Source organism: Ovis aries, chromosome 21, assembly GCF_016772045.2.
Source record: "Ovis aries strain OAR_USU_Benz2616 breed Rambouillet chromosome 21, ARS-UI_Ramb_v3.0, whole genome shotgun sequence".
NCBI lineage: Eukaryota > Metazoa > Chordata > Mammalia > Artiodactyla > Bovidae > Ovis > Ovis aries.
Genome location: NC_056074.1, coordinates 21,955,885 through 21,972,186, shown reverse-complemented (window position 1 = coordinate 21,972,186; position 16,302 = coordinate 21,955,885). Strand labels below are relative to the sequence as shown.

General features: G+C 38.2%; 1 protein-coding gene across 2 annotated transcripts in view; it reads left to right on the top strand.

The window, feature by feature from the left end:
- Positions 1–7,170, top strand: part of PRMT3 (protein arginine methyltransferase 3) — a 138,455-nt gene extending 131,285 nt beyond the window's left edge. For both annotated transcript variants that reach the window (XM_004019444.5, XM_012101765.4), the window contains one exon: positions 2,481–7,170. In XM_004019444.5, the coding sequence (XP_004019493.2) occupies positions 2,481–2,590 (110 nt within the window). In that variant the 3' untranslated portion in view covers positions 2,591–7,170. The remainder of the gene's footprint in view (positions 1–2,480) is intronic.
- Positions 7,171–16,302: the final 9,132 nt, after the last annotated feature.

The following is a 16,302-nucleotide window of genomic DNA, read 5'->3' as shown; positions in this document are numbered from 1 at the left end:
TAATGATGTTGAGCATCTTTTCATATTGTTCATTGGTCATTTGTATGTCTTCGGTGAGGTTTCTTTAAGATACTTTTTCTCAATTTTTGTTTGGGTTGTCATCTTACTGGGCTATAAGAATCTTAATAAGGTACAAGTTGTTTGTCTGATATACGCATTGCTGATATTTCTATCTCAATCCTAGTTTGTCCTTTCATTTTCTTAAGGTCTTTTGAACTTTGTGCTACTGTGGCCTAAGTTAAGAAATCTTTGCTACTCTAACATCACAGCTTTTCCTATACGGTTCTTCTAAAAGCTTTATATTTTTGCCTGTACATTTAGGATTATAAACTATTTCATGTTGAATTTAAAAGTAATATTAATCTTTTTCCAAATTTATATTAGGTTGTTTCATCATCATTTCTTGAAAAGACTTTTCTTTTCCTGTTTAATTACCTTGGTTCTTTTGCCAGAAATTAATTAACCATGTATGCATGTCTGTTTCTGAACTTTGTTTCCTTGATCTATGTGTCTTTTCTTATGCCAGTAAGACACTGTAAGATGATATAAATCCTCCTGCTTTATTCTGTTCTCTCACCATTCTGGGCTCTTTAAATTTGCATATGCGTTTTCAAGTCAACTTAAATTCTGCCCAAATGATACAGTCCTGCTGGGATTTTGATTGAGACTGTTGAATCTATAGATTGCTTTGGGGAGAATTGACATCTTAAAACAGTATTGAGTGTCATCCACAAATAAGATGTCTCATTTACTTAGATCATCTTTAGCGGTGTTTCATAATTTGATATAACTAAATGATGCATATATGTTGTTACATTTATCTCAAGAATTAAATGCTTTTTCAATGCTACTATAAATGCTATTGTTTTTTATTTCAGTTTCTCATTCTTCATTGCTCGTGTATAGAAATGCAATTAATTTTTTGTATTGATCTTATGTCCTGAGATTGCTAAACCTTCTGAGAGTTTTAGTAGCTGTTTTCTTTTCTTTTTCCAAGGAGTCAGTCCTTCGCGTCAGGTGGCCAAAGTATTGGAGCTTCAGCATCAGTCCTTCCAATCAGTATTCAGGATTAATTTCCTTTAGGATTGACTGGTTTGTTCTCCTTGCAGTCCAAGGGACTCTCAAGAGTCTTCTCCAGCACCACAATTCAAAAGCATCAGTTCTTCAACACTCAGTGTTTATGGTCCAACTCTCACATCCGTACATGATTGCTGGAAAAACCATAGCTTTGACTATAGAGACCTTTGTCGGCAAAGTAGTATCTCTGCTTTTTAATATGCTGTCTAGGTTTGTTATACCTTTTCTTCCAAGCTGCAAGTGTTTTTTAATTTCATGGCTGCAGTCACCATCCACAGTGATTTTGGAGTCCAAAAAAATAAAGTCTGATACTGCTTCCATTCTTTCCCCATCTATTTGCCATGAAGTGATGGGACCAGATGCCATGATCTTCATTTTTTGAATGTTGAGTTTTAAGGCAGCTTTTTCACACTTTTCTTTCACTTTCATCAAGAGGCTCTTTAGTTCCTCTTTGCTTTCTACCATAAGGGTGATGTCATCTGCATATCTAAGGTTGTTGATATTTCTCCCAGCAATCTTTCCCAGCTTTTGCTTCCAGCCCTGCATTTCGCATGATACTCTGCAAGTAAGTGAAATAAGTGACAATATGTATCCTTGACGTACTCCTTTCCCAATTTTGAACCAGTCCATTGCTCCATTTCTGATTCTAACTGTTGCTTCTTGACCTGCATATAGGTTTCTCAGGAGGCAGTTATGGTGGTGTGGTATTCCCATCTCTTTAAGAATTTCCAGTTTATGACTGTGGTCTACACAGTCAAAGGCTTTAGCATAGTCAGTGAAGCAGAAGTAGATATTTTTCTGGAATTCTCTTGCTTTTTTTGTGATCTAACGGATGTTGGCAATTGATCTGTGGTTCCTCTGCCTTTTCTAAATTGAGCTTGTACATCTAGATAATACTCAGTTCACATAATGGTGAAGCCTGGCTTGAAGGATTTTGAGCATTACCTTACTAGCATGTGAATTAATTCTTGTGAAACCTTGCCTTTTACTGCCTTCCAACCATCCCCAGTCCTCTGTGCCAGCATACCCTATTAGACCTGTTGGATAATTGTCAGTACCTCTATTTTCTTCGCCCTGAACTGTGAATGCTTTGAGGTCAGGGACCATGTCTTTTTTATAATATGCCCAGGACATACCTCAGGGCCTCATATTGAGGAGTCCAATAAACAGTCCCCAACACTGCAGTGACCACTGTAGTTATGCTTTTTCATAAGCATTTGACACCCATAGATCTGCTTTCTTCAAAAATTAAACATAAAATTGTCCTGAAAATTTTTAAGTTAAAAAAAAGTGAAACATTCTCACAAGAAAAAATAAGTATCAATTCTAAGTGTACCATGTTGCTTTTCTGCTACACTGTATTCCTTGAATTCTGAAACCCAATTTTTGCCTTTCTTCTTTAGGTGAAGCCTTGAAAGGAAAGATCACAGTGCACAAGAATAAGAAAGATCCACGTTCTCTCATTGTGACCCTCACATTGAACAATACAACTCAAACTTATGGTCTCCAGTGAAAAGGCTACAAAAGCGCCAACTAATCTGCAGCTTTTATGGTCGGGGAGGGGCGGGCAGTAGGGGAGGAAGCTTATGTGAACACATGGATGTTGAATCTTTGAATCTGGTAATTTAGCTACAGAGGGAACTGATCCTCATGATCCACCTCTGTAATCACATTCTTCAAAGTCTGGCCGGTGAGATTTAACAAAATATAATCCCTGCATTGAGTTTAGCTTTATTGAAAGTCATTCAAATTGGCCTAAATTTGGAACAGAGGTATAATCTTTTGTTGTTTTTAATAATTTTCTTACTATAAATTTTAAACGCTAGTAATTGATTGTTCTTTGGATAATGTTTTATGAAACTAGTAACTGTACACAAGGTATTACACATTTTATTGAAAATTTCCTTTCTAAGAAATAGTTTTAATTGTATCTGCTAGAATATCAGGATATAATATAGAGCAAGTATAAGGGACTAAAATGTGGAAAAAAGACCACACAGACTGTATTTGAAGACAGCTTAGTTGATGTATATAATTCTGTTCCCATTTTTTAGCTGCTTCTCTCTTTGCAAATATTCTTCAGTCATATAGTTTTCTACTACTGCCCAGGAAATCGTTTCAATACATCTGCCCTAGATTTCAAAAAAAAATTTGAAAGATTGGGATATATATTGTATTTATTTACTAATACTTTTTTCAAACTAGTTTTGTGTACAAAGTTAAACATGTAACTGTTAATATACTTTTGTCACTCTGCACAATTGTGTCATTTACAATTATTGACCCAGTTTGAAATACAGAAAACATTCAAATAAACATATACAACAGCCATTAATATTATAAAGTGACATTTCCACATACCAAAGCCGTTTACAAAATTAGAAACATTTAAAACAAGTCTTAGCAAAGGAATCGTTTTTAAGAAAATAGGAATTTTAAGAAGAGGTGGATCACGTGGTTCATTTCCATTCATCAGCTGGTTCATTTTCACAAGATGACACACACAAAGCAGCGTAGTGTTGTGTTGAGAAGCATGAATTCTGGAGCCAGTTCAAGCCTTGGCTGCAGCTGTTACTTGCTGTGTAATCCTAGGTTCCTTAACCTCTCTCTCCCTCCATAAATGTGCCAATTCATGAGCTGATACATTTAAACTACTGAAATGTATACATTTCAACTGATGCATTTCAACAACTTCCGTATGCCTGGCACATAGAAAACACTTAGTCCCTGCTCAGTGATATCATCATCAGCATACAGTCAAGGACCCCTTCCAAAGACTGTGGTGGCATCTACATTATGTCAGTTTGAGAATTGTCAACCTTATGAGATACTACTGTAGTGTGTGAGTGAGTGGGAAGATTACAAGAGAATTTAATATTTATTTAGCAAAAAATACATCAAAAAGAAGCTGTCTTTTGGTCTTCAGTAGAAAACTAGAGTTCCAGCAATAGGAAAAATAGCCTCATCAAACGATGGTATTTCAGACCTTAATGTAAGTCTTCGTTCTTCGTAAGCATGGTTTCTTTTTTCACTGAGCCAAACTAGTCAGCTTGTTTTCACCATGGTTTGGATTCCGGCCACTACTGGAAATGTGTACTGTTGCTAATACAGCTCAAAATATTTTAAATTTCTGTCTAGGGTATTTCATATAACAATTTGAGTAATGGGATGATGGATCAAAAGTAAAAAGATTTACCATTAACTTTAAAAAAATTTTTAATAGCATATAATTACTTTACACTCTTGTGTTTCTGCTGTACAACAACGTGAATCAGCTATCTTCTGTGTCTGTCTATCTTCTATGTCTATCTTCTCCCTCCTGAACCTCCTTTCCGCCCCCTGTCCCAATCTGGGTCATCACAGAGCCCCGAGCTGAGCTCCTGGTTATATAGCAGCTTCCCACTAGCTATCTAGTGGTAGTATATATATGTCAGATTTACCATATATGAAGATTTACCATTAAATTTTTAAAGTAACCGGAAAACATTTAATTTTTTTTTTCTTTCTTAACAAGTAGTTTTTACTATTTAAAAAAGTACTTCTCAAAAATGATTTCTCATTAAAAGTCTTGCTTGATTTTCAGGGGGTTTGCAGCCAGTGTCTCTTTTGATATTCTCCTCCTGGTAGCCTCCCCAGGGTGGAACATCCTAATTTGTGTACCTAAACATTTTCTGAGATGTAGGAGTCTGAATATTAGCTCTTTGGTTAGAATTTCAGCCATTAAACTGCTATAGAAAATAACTACTTCATAGCTCTTTATAGTGATAAGTACAGCATTCTTTCCCGCTGTGGCAGATGGGCATTTAGGGATAGCAGTTTGCTCTGTCCCAGGAATCTTATTCCCATTAAGAAAATACATTTTTCTCCTATTGTCCTTTGTGAAAACTAATGTTATAGTGTGCGGGGCTCATCCAAGGTTAATAGTCATCTCTGGTAGAGCAGTATTTTCTAAACAGAGCACTTTGGAATCAGTGTTCCAAGAAAACAGAACTGAGGGTGTACAGCATTGCATAGACAAGGTGGTCCAGTGAGTAGCCCTAAATGCTAGGAACATACTTCAAAGTGAATCAGGGAGCTGTCAGATATCTTTGAAATAATTCCTCTCAGTGGAGATGAGTAAGTAATACTGCTTAAATATTGAGTTTTTTTCTTTCTTATCACTTAATCTATAGTCTGATTCACCTGTGTTTTTCAGCATTCTACCCCTATTACTTCTTAGAATGGAATATTTAGAATGTACTATGTGACCTTATGGATTTGAGATCACTTTATACTAATCTCACTGATCATGCCCATGCTATCAAGCAGAGGAAGTACGGTGACAGTGCTGCTAAGAGCTTCAACAGAAAAAAATAAAACAGGATGAGGCCCTGTTTAGCTTCTGCTGGCCATATATTAAGCTGCTGGACCGCAGCAAATCTAAACGTCCCAGTATTCAGACTTTTTCTGTGTAATGAAATATCTCAAAATGCATATCTCTTATGCAGTTACTATCATGGAGTTTCAGCCTATTATGAAAGGTTAGGTAAGTAAAATAGAGTTGAAGTCAAGTGTTGTCTACTATTGGATTGGTGAACTACAGGCCAGAGCCAACTCCACCACGTTGCTCATTTCAGTAAATTAAATTTTACTGAACCTGAGATAGGCAATATTTTAGAAATTGTATTTCTTCATATGACTCACTAATGGCCATGGCAAAGAAGACACAATAAGTTATAGCTTATAAGGACTATTTCTTAAAATATGGAGACCTTCCATTTATGAAGACTTCAAGGGTTGACCAAGACGTACCTAAAATTATTAATATTTATGAGACTGATGTCTTAAACTGAACCTTTAATGATCTGCAACAGGAATCTAAGTTGAAACTAGCTGATTATCAGCTTCATGTAGAAAGTTTTAAAAAAAGAGTAGAGAAATGGACACATTTTCACAGTTAGAGATGATTGAACCTTACCCACAAGCTTCAAGCAGAGTCAGCTAATGAATGACTTCTGAGCCTAAAAGAAAGAATTCGCATGCAGCTCATTAACCTCTGGGTTTTTAAGAGACTTAGGGCCCGAAACTGTCAACCTTAGGAAAGACAGTTGGGGGAATGGCCTTATATGAGTGCTTTTCAACATGACTTGAGGCTCCTCGATGCCTTCCTTGCTTGGTTTTAGCCTAAAATGTGGCATTGCTTTTGTACTAAGATACTAGGCATCCTGGGAAGGTATGTGAAGTCCCTTCCTAGCTATCAGATAAGACCAGTTTGCTTTTTTTTTTAAGATGTGTTCATTTATTTATTTTTGGTTGCAGTGGGTCTTCGTTGCTGTCCGTGGGCCTTCTGTAGTTTCAGCGAGCAGGGGCTGCTCTTTGTTGCGGAGTGCAGGCTTCTCTTGTGGACCGTAGGCTGTAGGTGCGCTGGCTTCAGTACTTGCAGTGTGCATGCTCAGTAGTTGTGGTGCATGGACTTAGTTGCTCCTCCTCATGTGAAATCTTCTTGGACCAGGGATTGAGACCATGTCCCTGTGTTGGAAGGTGGATTCTTAATCACTGGGCCACCAGGGAAAACCCAAAGCTGTGTTGCTTTAAGATCTTGTGTCTGTTTCCTTCCTGAAAAGGTAAACTTTTCCACGCAGAATGATGAAATATGGTTAAGATTCATTTACATCTAGAGTATAGTTAAATACATACATAAAGATTGTCTATCAGTGAGTTATTTAAAATTAAGGTAATCAACAGCAGTCTAAACCTCGATCCCTGGTTCGCAAACTGTGGTCAGTGGACCCCTCATGGTTCCTGAAAACCTCTTAGAGGAAGTCCAGGAAATCAAAACTATTTTTGCAATAGTACTAAGGTATTGTTTGCCTTTTTCACTGTATTCATATTTATACCGATGGTACAAAAGCAATCAGGTAAAATTGCTGGCTCTAGCACAGATCAAGTCACCAAACTATACTAAGTCATTGTATTCTTCATTGCCACATACTCTATTTAAAGTGTCCTTGATTTAAAAAAAAAATTTTTTTTTCATTAAATCTTGAGTACTCATCTTGTAAGATTCTATATGATATACTAATAAAGCACTTTTATTGTATATGGCAATAACAATATCTGTCTCCACGAAAGCATTTGTGTCACTGAGTTGCAAGCTGATCTGGCCACTTTTTTAATGTAACGTTTTTACTTGGAAAGAATAACTATGACAGACATTGTCCTGGAAAGAAAAAAAGTGACATTACTTCAAGTGAAGACAACTGATGCAATTTGTTTCTAGTTTCCAGTTTTTAAGCTAAAGTTATAATTTTGGAAAGTGTATATCCATCACCAGGGGCTTGACAGCTTCCTGATTCTTTCAGACTGAGGTAAGTGGGACAAGGAAGGAAAACCTCTTCCTCTAACATTTGATGGAGAAGGAAATGCCAACCCACTTGAGCGTTCTTGCCTGGAGAATCCCAGGGATGGGGGAACCTGGTGGGCTGCCATCTATGGGGTCGCACATAGTCAGACACGACTGAAGTGACTTAGCAGCAGCAGCTACCACTTGACGTTCTCAACTGAAACCTCTGTAACAAAAGAGAAGAGCATATGGATGTATCTAATAGAAGTTTTTATGTGACACATAAGGCTTCACAAGGAAGTGAGTGAAGACCTGAAGAAGAAAAAAGCCCAAGTGGCTTTATGTTAGGCTGAATGAAGAGTGGAAAGTCTTGGAAAGGTGTCATAGGACAAAGCTGAGCTGAGCTTAGTAGACGGGGACACTTTGCAAGCCCTGACTGATGCCTATTCTTCCTGGCATCCCAGTGTCTTTGGAGATAAGGATGTGCCTTTCCTCTGGGCACTGGGAGCGCAACTCAACGTGAGGGTGTTATGACCTGCTTCAGGGGAAGCCTAGGAAGTCCTTCCTGAAGATGAAACAAATCACCAGAACAAATCAATGCTTATTCTAATGGCCTCTGTTGGACACTGGATTTCAGTTCATCTGTTTACTGAGAAGCAACGAGTCAAGCAGACAAGCAAAAAAAAAAAAGAAGACTCTTCCCCTCACGTGCCATCTCTCAGATTTCTTCAGCTTGAAATACTATGCCAAGGTACCATATTTGGAGGTCACATATGGTGAACCAGTCATGATGGTGTAATAACTGATTTTTGATGCTGTATAATAAAACGTTAATCTTGGAAGATGATTCATTCGATGAGCTAAAAGTATATCCCCCACCAGCACCAAATTGCATAATGTTAACAAATATTCTTTCAAAGGGTAAACTGTTGGTCCTGTTTGGCTTTAGTATTGAAAATTATGACACCCCACTCCAGTATCCTTGCCTGGAGAATCCCATAGACAGAGGAGCCTTGTGGGCTACAGTCCATGAGGTCACAAAGAGTTGGACACAACTGAGTGTCTAGGCACATACCACATATTTTCTTCATATACTTCAAAACAGTGTATCATAGCAGACTGCCTGCAGAAGCCACTACGATCCAGCTGTGTGCTCTTCTAAACCTGATAATAGAGATTTGTAAGCATGTTACAGAGTACCACTCTGGTCATTATTTTTTTTAAGTTATTTTCATTAAAAAATTATTCCTGTCAATGTGTGAGTTTGTTATTCAATATAATTAGTCCAGAAATGGAAGTTCCAGAGGAAAAAGGATTTTTATGTATTTTATTAACTGCTATATTGTGCCCTGGCATATGATAGGAGCTCAATAAGTATCTGCTGAATTTTAAAATGAATGCAAGTAATTCCCTTGTGGTCCAGTGGTTAGGACTTGGTACTTTCACTGCTGTGACCTGGGTTCAATCCCTGATTGGCAAACTAAGATCAACAAACAAAGGAATGCATCATCTAGCTGGCCGATCATCTAGACGAGTGGTTTACTGCAGTTAACCAATGATATGATGCCAGTTTCTTCTACTTAATTATTTTATTATCTATGAATTTATTTTTTGCTTTTCTGAATTAGGAAACCTTGCATATCATTTTTACATATTTAAATGTTTATTTTTCTCAACCACTTGGATGTTTTAATATCACTCATTATCAGAGAAATGCAAATCAAGACCACAATGAGGGTACCATTTCACACCAGTCAGAATGGCTGCGATCCAAAAGTCTACAAGCAATAAATGCTGGAGAGGGTGTGGAGAAAAGGGAACCCTCTTACACTGTTGGTGGGAATGCAAACTAGTACAGCCACTATGGAGAACAGTGTGGAGGTTCCTTAAAAAACTGGAAATAGAACTGCCTTATGACCCAGCAATCCCACTTCTGGGCATACACACCGAGGAAACCAGAATTGAAAGAGACACGTGTACTCCAATGTTCATCACAGCACTGTTTATAATAGCCAGGACATGGAAGCAACCTAGATGTCCATCAGCAGATGAATGGATAAGAAAGCTGTGGTACATATACACAATGGAGTATTACTCAGCCGTTAAAAAGAATACATTTGAATCAGTTCTGATGAGGTGGATGAAACGAGCTGATTATACGGAGTGAAGTAAGCCAGAAAGAAAAACACCAATACAGTATACTAACACATATATATGGAATTTAGAAAGTTGGTAATGATAACCCTGTATGTGAGACAGCAAGAGACACAGATGTATAGAACAGACTTTTGGACTCTGTGGGAGAAGGCGAGGGTGGGATGATTTGGGAGAATGGCATTGAAACATGTATAACAACATGTAAGAAATCGCCAGTCTAGGTTTGATGCAAGATACAGGATGCTTGGGGCTGGTGCACTGGGATGACCCAGAGAGATGGTATGGGGAGGGAGGTGGGAGGGGGTTCAGGATTGGGAACTCATGTACACCTGTGGCAGATTCATGCTGATGTATGACAAAACCAATACAGTATTGTAAAGTGAAAAATAATTTTTTTTAATAAAATTTCAGAGCCTGTGACCATCACATGGTTTTGAGCCCACAGAACCATGGGTTTGCAAATGGATAAATCATTTAATCGACATATACACATTAATACTGTTTGTAATTGATTTATATATTGATCCTTTTCAAAAAGTAGATAATTTTGTATAATTTAGATTTGGCAAAGGCTAATTCTGGTGTTGCAGTAAGTGTGTGGAAACGGCACACAGATGTAGTTTAAACTTCTTTTAAAACATTTTTAAAAATCCAATAAATTATTTCTAAAACAATACAGTTTTTCTTCATTAGGAATTAATAGTTAAGAAAATAAGGACACAATTATGAGTGACTCTCAAAATCTCTTCAGCACACAGCTACATAAACTAATGACATTAATAATTAGGAACATTTTAGCTAATGAGAAATTTTGACCAGGTATCTCTTCCAAACCTTACAGAGTTTATAACAGTAGTAACAGCAAGGAATTTTTTAAGTCAAAATTTTGTCCCCATCTCTACCTTAGAGGATGTTTACCCCTAGAAAGACAAAAGGTCTTGTGTGGTTTAAGCAGTGTCTTTGGAATGCTTTTTGGAAGCAGCACTTTTTTTCCTCCTCGATGACTGGAGCTGAGTCTGCGTGAATGTGAATGCAGCCCCAGGTCTTTGTTTCATTAGTGTGTGTGTCTCTCCAAGGACCCTCCTGCTGGGAACCCTAATAGGATTTCTTCCCCTTACACCTTCATCTGCCCTGGCTTCTCATGCTGTGCTATGATGTTTGGTTTAATGAGTCAACTCCTGTGATCCAGGGAAAAAAAGGCCTTTTTCCTTAAATAGATAGCTGAGGAAATTCAAAATTATGTTCTCTGTTTTCTCCCATTATATGTGACCATTATTTGATGACGGGCCTGAATATGTTGAGCCCAGAAGATCACAGTGGTTACTTAAGCTCGTATCTCAGCTGTGGCTGTGCAGGTTATATCTCGCAAAAGCCCACCTAGCCTTCACAATGTAGAAAGACAAGCCACAAGCTGGGAGCAGAAAGGAGTGTGTGCAGGAAAGCAGAGAAGAAAGCACGGACACTAAAATTTTTCTGCTGAAGTAACTCAGAACACAGTCCAGTGTCAATGGGATAAGCCAAAAAACGCTTATGTGTAAAGTGTTTAATCAGTTATGGACACAGGAAGAATACTAGATGCTGTGAAGGTTTAAGTCCTCTCCTACTGTAGAGAAGGACAGTAACAGATATTGCCTAAAATGGAGGTGTCAAAAAGCAGTTACATTATTTAAGGATTTAAAAGTGATGGCAAAAATTTAAAGCAAATTGTTTAGCAAGTTAAAATAGGTCAGTTCTGGGAAGGAGGGGTGGAGTTGAAGAGGAATGGGAAAATGGAGTCTACTTATGATGACCTCTTATAGTTTTTAATTTTGTAACCAATGTGTATGGTCATATAGATGTATCGTCTAGGTGATAAAACCTTTAAAATTGAGCCAAAACTAGTGACCCCTCTGAAAGTGAGGCTGGGATGGGCTGGAGAGGTAGGATGGTTTCTGGGACGTCTGGGTCAGGGGTCTGGTTCAGTACATCCGCTTTGGTTGGCTTTTGGCCTTGTTCAGGGGCTTCCTTGACGCCTCAGTTGGTAAAGAACCCACCTGCAATGCAGGGGACCCCGGTTTGATCCCTGGGTTGGGAAGATCCCCTGGAGAAGGGAAAGGCTACCCACTCCAGGATTCTGGCCTGGAGAATTCCATGGACTGTGCAGTCCATGGGGTCGCAAAGAGTCAGACACGACTGAGCAACTTGCACTTTCCCTTTCCGGTGTGAATGATGCATGGAGAATTAGAGCGGCCTGTACTTAAATCCTGGTGTCTCTGCCCTGTTGAGATTTGTTTGCAAGACAAGTTAAAAAGCTCCTGACAGTAAAAAAACATTACTAAATACAATTTCCAATCTGTGTATTTGCACACCCTCTAGATGGCCTAGAGAAATGGTCCTGGCCTAGTTTGTAAAGTTTGCCCAAGTTCAGGTCCATTGAATTGGTGATGCCATCCAATCATCTCATCCTCTGTCGCCCTTTTCTCCTTCTGCCTTCAGTCTTTCCCAGCATCAGGGTCTTTTCCAATGAGTTGGCTCTTTGCATCAGGTGGTCAAAGTATTGGAGCTTCAGCATCAGTCCTTCCAATGAATATTCAGGGTTGATTTCTTTTAGGATGGACTGGTTTGACCTCCTTGCTGTCAGTGGGACTCTCAAGAGTCTTCTCCAACACCACAATTTGAAAGCATCAATTCTTTGGCACTCAGCCTTCTTAATGATCCAGCTCTCACATCCGTACATGACTACTGAAAAAACCATAACTTTGACTATATGGATCTTCGCTGGCTAAGTGATGTCTGCTTTTTAATACACTGTCTAGATTTATTATAGCCTTCTTTTGAAGACTCAATCATCTTCTAATTTCATGGCTGCAGCCACCATCTGCAGTGATTTTAGAGCCCAAGAAGAGGAAATCTGTCACTGCTTCCACCATTTCCTCTTCAATTTGCCATGAAATGATGGGACTCGATGCCATGATCTTAGTTTTTTAATACTGAATTTTAAGCCAGCTTTTTCACTCTCTTCTTTCACCCTCATCAAGAGGGTCTTTAGTTCCTCTTTGCTTTCTGCCATTTGAGTGGTATTATCTGCATACCTGAGGTTCTTGATATTTCTCTTGGCAATCTTGATTCCAGCTTATAACTCATCCAGCCTGACATTTTGTGTGATGTGCTCTGCATATAAGTTAAATAAACAGGGTGACAATATATAGAATTGTATACTCCTTTCTCAATATTGAACCAGTCAGTTGTTCCATATAAGGTTCTAACTATTGCTTCTTGACCCACATATAGGTTTCTCAGGAGACAGGTAAGATGGTCTGATATTCCTGTCTCTTTAAGAATTTTCCACAATTTGTTATGGCCCACGCAGTCAAAGGCTTTAGCATAGTCAATGAAATCGAAGTAGACATTTTTCTGGAATTCTCTTGCTTTTTACTGATACTCTTCCATGGCTTACTTCAAGCTATCAGCATGACATCACTGAATTTGGAGATGGGAAGAGACACCTAAGAGATCACAGATATTTCTATCCTGTAAATATAACAACATAAGTAGACATATAGACAGAAATAACCTTAACAGCACAGATTAAGGTATAATAAAATAATTAGGAAGTAGTAAATTTTGAGTATCCATTACCTGTGTTATATAAGTGTAAAAAGTAAAGTGAAAGTCGCTCAGTCGTGTCCAACTCTTTGTAACCCCATGGACTATACAGTCCATGGAATTCCCTAGGCCAGAATACTGGAGTGTGTAGCTTTTCCCTTCTCCAGGGGATTTTCCCAACGCAGGGATCGAACCCAGGTCTCCTGCATTGCAGGCAGATTCTTCACCAGCTGAGCCACAAAGGAAGCCCTTTATTCAGTTTAATTTTTAAAAATGATTGAGTTTAACAACTGGCTTTCACAGTTCCTGAAAATTTAACAGTTGGCTCTCATGAGCTGATGCCAACCAGCTCCAGTGGCCTCGTGTGTCTGACCCCAAAACCCTCTATCCTAGTGTTTAACACCATGTGGTCTATGGAATATGAGTTTTTAAGAGTCTCCTGAAACAAGATTTTAAAGGATCAAATGTGTTAGGGAAATGCTTCCAGGTTAATTTGCTTCTTTAAAATCTACCACTGAGTCCTAAGAAGTGCCAAGGGAAAGAGGCCTGATAACCCCAACCCAAAGATTCCTTTCTGTTCCTTAGAATCCCCTTGAGACAGGCTTTGCATTTGGGCAAAATCTAGCAGGTTGATTAAAGCATAGACTCGAGCCAACCAGACAACTTGAGTTTGAATCTTGGCTCCATCATTTACGAGTTGTGGATCTTTGGGCAAATATAACTTTCTTGTCTCAGTTCCTCAGCCATAAAATAGGTATAATAATTATAAGCTTATCTCAGATATGCTGCAGGTATGGTTCCACACCACTGCAATAAAAGCATGTTGCATGAATATTTTGGTTTCCCAGGGCATAAAAATTATGTTTATGCCATACTGTAGTCTATTAAGATTGCAATAGTATAATGTCTCGGAGAAGGCAATGGCACCCCACTCCAGTACTCTTGCCTGGAAAATCCCATGGGTGGAGGAGCCTGGTAGGTTGCAGTCCATGGGTTCGAGAAGAGTCGGACACGACTGCGCGACATCACTTTCACTCTTCACTTTCATGCTTTGGAGAAGGAAATGGCAACCCACTCCAGTGTTCTTGCCTGGAGAATCCCAGGAACGAGGGAGCATGGTGGGCTGCCATCTATGGGGTTACACAGAGTTGGACACGACTGAAGAGACTTAGCAGTATGATGTCTAAAACAATGTATATACTTTAAAAATACTTTATTGCTAAAAAAGCTAATTATCATCTGAGGCTTCAGCAAGTTGAAGGAATAGTGTCAAAGATCTCTGGTCACAGACCACTATAACAAATAGAATAATAGTGAAGTTTGAAATATTGTGAGAATTACCCAAAACGTGACACCCAGAGACATGAAGGGAGCAAATACTGTTGGGAAAATGGCACCCATTGATTTACTCAGCGCAGGGCTGCCTCAAACCTTCAGTTTGGAAAAAAAAAAAAAAAAAGCACTATATGCGAAGCACAATAAAGTGAAGTGCAATGAAATGAGGTCTGCAGCCAAAAGACATAGACTGGCTGAGCAGATGAAACCATGTGCGTGTACACGCTTCCCCTCACCACATCACTCTGCTTGACCGCCCCCCACAAATTATATGTGATTATTTTATATTGTCAGGTTAATCATGTTCCCATCATGGCTTGCAATTGTAATTATCTGTTTTATTTCTGGCTATTGACTACATGAAAACTGATAGTAAATAGTAAAATACTATTACTAAATAGTAAAAGATTTTACTATTGTGATTATGTAACTGTTACTCAGTGCCATTGTATCATAATTGGTCAATGAAAAAATAATAGAATTTTATATCGCCAAAATTATCATTCAATAGAAAAACTTGTAATCACTTTTAAAAATCCAGATGCATAGCAGAAATATCTTGAAATTCTTTGCAAAGTACAAATGCCCCAGGTATTGCCTTTTTTCCTCCAGAGCTCAAGAAATGTTTCTAATGAGCAGCCATGTTTAAAAACAACTGGACTATATGAGAACCTTTTACTTTTATCTAGTTTGTTTCACTTTTTCTATTTTATATTCAGTGCTCCCATTTCATTTAGTTTATGTTTTCCAATTTCTCCATCTCTCTTATTAGATGTTCTTTCTCAAGCCTTTATCAAGCATAATAGAAAAACTTTTGTGTGTGTGTGTGTATATATATATATATATAAATAATATGTATGATAATATATTTTAGAAAACTTATAAATTTTTGCCTAACTAAAAATTTATGACATTTTGATGCCACTTGTTTGACTTAGTATGCATAGAATGCTAGATTTCTAATTTAGGAAAATGGATATGCAACAAGCAACAAAGGTTTACTGTATAGCACAGGGAATGACAGTCAATATCTTTAATAGCCTATAATGGAAAATAATTTCAAAAATAATAAATGTGTATGTGTATAACTGAACCACACAAAATTCTACTTTTGAAGGAAAAAAAATGAGGTCTGCCTGTAGTACCTATGGCATATGGTTGTTAAGATTAAATGAGTTAACATACAGGTAAAGTTCTTAGAGCAATGCCAGGCATCTAAAAAGTGCTGTGTGGTTTAAGCTTGTATTGTTATTCTCATGCCATTCGGCTTCCAGCCCAGTCATTCCGGTCTCCCCAACTCTCAGATCCGTCAAGCAATCTGGAAGAAGGCAGAGGGATGGGAAGGAAGCATCTCTTGACATTCTTTTCTGAGTTCAAAGCATTTCTAACCACACTAGAAGGATATGAGTTTTACCAGTTTCTTTCTAGAACCTGCCAACTGGGACTGTGGTTTTAGATGTGCATATATTTAAATAAAAATGCCCTTAACTGAAAACCATTTAGATATCCCATGACACTGGTTATAGAGGAATTTTCCCTTCCTTTGAAAAAAAATAAAATAGTGAGTTTTAGTAGGCCTCTTCCTTCTGAGTCAGCATCATCAGGAGCAAGAATTGTTACCCTTCAGAGGATTGGTTCCAGGTTCAGACCCGTAGCTATCTCATATCCCTGACTTTTTCCCAGTCAAATGAAGGGCATGAACGCTCCAATGCTTTGTCTTCTTGCCAACTTGGCTGATTGCATTCTTCTCAGTAAAGGTGGTGAGGTGACAGTATACAGAATTCCATAAGAGCTGCGTTAAGAGAAGCTGGTGGTGACTTCATCCT